The sequence below is a fragment of the Apis dorsata genome, unplaced genomic scaffold (assembly GCF_000469605.1).
Source record: "Apis dorsata unplaced genomic scaffold, Apis dorsata 1.3 scaffold_247, whole genome shotgun sequence".
NCBI lineage: Eukaryota > Metazoa > Arthropoda > Insecta > Hymenoptera > Apidae > Apis > Apis dorsata.
Genome location: NW_006263526.1, coordinates 135430 through 138585, shown reverse-complemented (window position 1 = coordinate 138585; position 3156 = coordinate 135430). Strand labels below are relative to the sequence as shown.

General features: G+C 21.5%; 1 protein-coding gene across 1 annotated transcript in view; it reads left to right on the top strand.

Annotated features, from left to right (window-relative positions):
* The first annotated feature begins 2743 nt into the window (after positions 1-2743).
* The window catches only part of LOC102675370 (protein bark beetle), a 13981-nt gene continuing 13568 nt past the window's right edge, over positions 2744-3156 (top strand). The window contains exon 1 of the mRNA XM_006615895.2: positions 2744-3129. Within this exon, the coding sequence (XP_006615958.1) occupies positions 2803-3129 (327 nt within the window). The 5' untranslated portion in view covers positions 2744-2802. The remainder of the gene's footprint in view (positions 3130-3156) is intronic.

Sequence of the window (3156 nt, the reverse complement as noted above, 5' to 3'; positions counted from 1 at the left end):
ATTTGGATATATAATCTAATGGATATATAATATCTAAATTTTATTAGATATATATTATATATCTAAATTTATTTATATATATAATTATAGCTAATATATAATTATAAGTGTTAATATTTATGCAATATAGACAATAATTTTATGAAAATTTTTTCATAAAATAAAATTTCATAAAAAATAAAAATAATAAAATAAATAAAACATATTAATAAAATTTTATTATAAAAAAAAATATAATACAACAATAAAAACATATAAATTTTACAAAACAAATATAAATAAAATAAATAGTGAGAAAAGAATAAAAATTAAGAAATTAATGCCATTTTTAAAATATTACAGATAAAACAAATATAAAAAAGAAGAATAAATAGGACAAGAATAAAAATGAATAAGAATTGACTATCAGAGCTATTTTTGAATGCTAAAGATATTCTTAAAAAATTGGTAAAATGGGAATTGATTAACAATGCCATTTTTCGAATGTCAAAAGTATTCTAAAAACATTCAAAAGATGGCTCTGATGATCAATTTTTATTCTATTTTGTTTTCTTTTTATATTTATTTCATCTATAGCATTACATATATAGCACATATTTCTTAATTTTTTACTCTATCTCTGTCCTTTTCTTATTATACTTTCTTGTTTATATTTTGCGAAATTTATGCCTTCAAAAAAGTTCCGATATTTGATTAATTTTATTATTTTTTTATGTAAGTAAACAACAATTAATTGTATATAATTAATATCTAATATCTAATTGTAATTAATTAAATAATAAATCTAAATTGAATATAATTCTTAATTATAAATTATATATCTAAATTATAATCATATTAATTTTTTGCATGATTGATTATGAAAATATCTTATTTCTAATTTGAACGACATTTGTTATCATTAAGTAGCGCCATTATTGTCAACTATTATATTTTTCGAAATCATTTTTCTGAAGAAATAGTAAAAATTTTATCTTTTTTTCTTTTTTATCTATTTTTTTATGTTTTAAAAATATTAATCATTATTAATATACAGTTTATTAATATTAATATAAAACGCGTTTAAAATATAAATTGTTTTAATTTGAATAAAGTTTTAAAATTATGTTTAATAATTATATTTTTGAAATATTTTATGAAGTTTACAAATTAAAAATTGTTTGAAAAAGCATTATAATCAATATTATAAGAATCATATATATATAATATAATATAAATATATATAATTTAATATATATATATAAATAATTTAATTATTTAAAATGCCTATATATAAATTAGTATTTTAAATATTTAGATAAAATAAAAATATAAAATATTTATAAAATAGTTTTTTTTTATAAATTTATTTTAATATGTCTAATTTTATTTAATTTAAAATTTAGAAAATAATATAATTGATATGATGAATTCAAAATTCTTAAAAGTTATAAAGGATTAAAATAAAAACAGGTTCTGAGCTTCAAGAGGAACTCACCTGTTTCACAACCTGCGTGACGTATTATATTCAACTATGTCACGTGACAACCTTTACCTTTCAGCATTAGTAGGTGGTAGTAACAATACTATAGTTCCTTATGGAACAGTGGGCCTGGAGAACGACGCGAGGTAAGACACGATTACTGAAGAGACTACAAGAATATAACGAATTGAAAAGCAGTTAAACCGCGCCCAATATGACGCCAGGTGACTATTACGCTATAAATTGCAATTTATATTTATTTGTTCGTTACTAATATTATAAATTATATAAAATCTTTTGATATTATTGAATGGTTATTACTTTAAGTTTAATTTTAAATATTTATTGCATTGAAATATAATCTTGGAGGAATTTTGATATAAACTGTAATATATAAATAAATATATGAAAAATAGTGAATAGATTTTTTTATTATATTATTATGATGCAAAAAAATAAACGGCGTCTTTTAGATTGTGATTGGTAAAAACTTTCATGACGGGAGACTAACAACAGCGGTGTAACCGAGTCGCCACAGTCGAGCTGCAATCTCTCGCGCGTGAAGAAACACGAGAGAAAGGTTAACGCTCGAATTTAAAATACAATATAGCTCTGCATTTGTGTAAAAGTTCCAGTATTGCCGCGTGAAGAATCAATTTTGGTCGTGATTTATAAGATCTAAACTGACTATGTTGAGAAAAAATTATGATTTAAATTAATCAAAAGAAATTTTCAATGAAATGATAATAAAAATATTCTATATAACTAAAAAAATTATTTAAATGTGATTAATAAAATATTGATTAATTTTTTAAATTTTCTGAAATTAAAAATTTATCCAAATATTATTGTTTCTCTATAAACATTAAAAATATTATATTGATAAACGTAAATATTAATAAATGTAATATTGATACATCGTTGCAATGATACATTTAGTGAAAATATAGATTTGATTAACAAATCGTTTATCGATGTATTGTAGTGTCACAATAAATAACAAAATTCATAAAAAGAAAATCATAACAATCAAAATATTTAATATTTTTGATGAACTATTTTATTTTAAATAAATATTATTATCTTTTTAAAAAATAGTGTATGTAGAATTATCAAAATGTTGCAACAAGTGTCACCACAATCTAATGAAACTTTTAAACGAAATAAGAAACAATGTAAAAAATCAAAACCTGTTATTATTCTTAATAAAAATTAGTGATTAATATTGTGCGAAGAATTTTATTTTTTAAAATGACTCTATTTTTTTAAAGTGATGAATCATTCAAGTGATTTTTTAAAATTTATCTAATAATAATTATTATATTAAAAAAGAAAATCTAATGAAAGTGTCGACAAAAATGCGTATTTTGTGTTTCTTACTAACTTTTTTGACTGTTTATGGACAGTCAGAAGAAGGATTTGATCAAACGTCAATTTATTACACTGAACCGATTTTCATCAATATCAGTTCCAATAACGATGTTACGGAATTACACGGTGGCCACATTGTTCAGGGTCAACGATTATTGGAAAGATCAAAGAGTCCTTATCTGGTGCGAGAAGATTTGTTCGTGGAACGTGAGGGCGAACTCGTGATAGAATCAGGGGTAGAAATCCGATTTGGTCCTATGATCGGAATCACGGTTCGTGGTATCATAACTGCAAAGGTAATGCTTTAGAAATAATTAAATTAA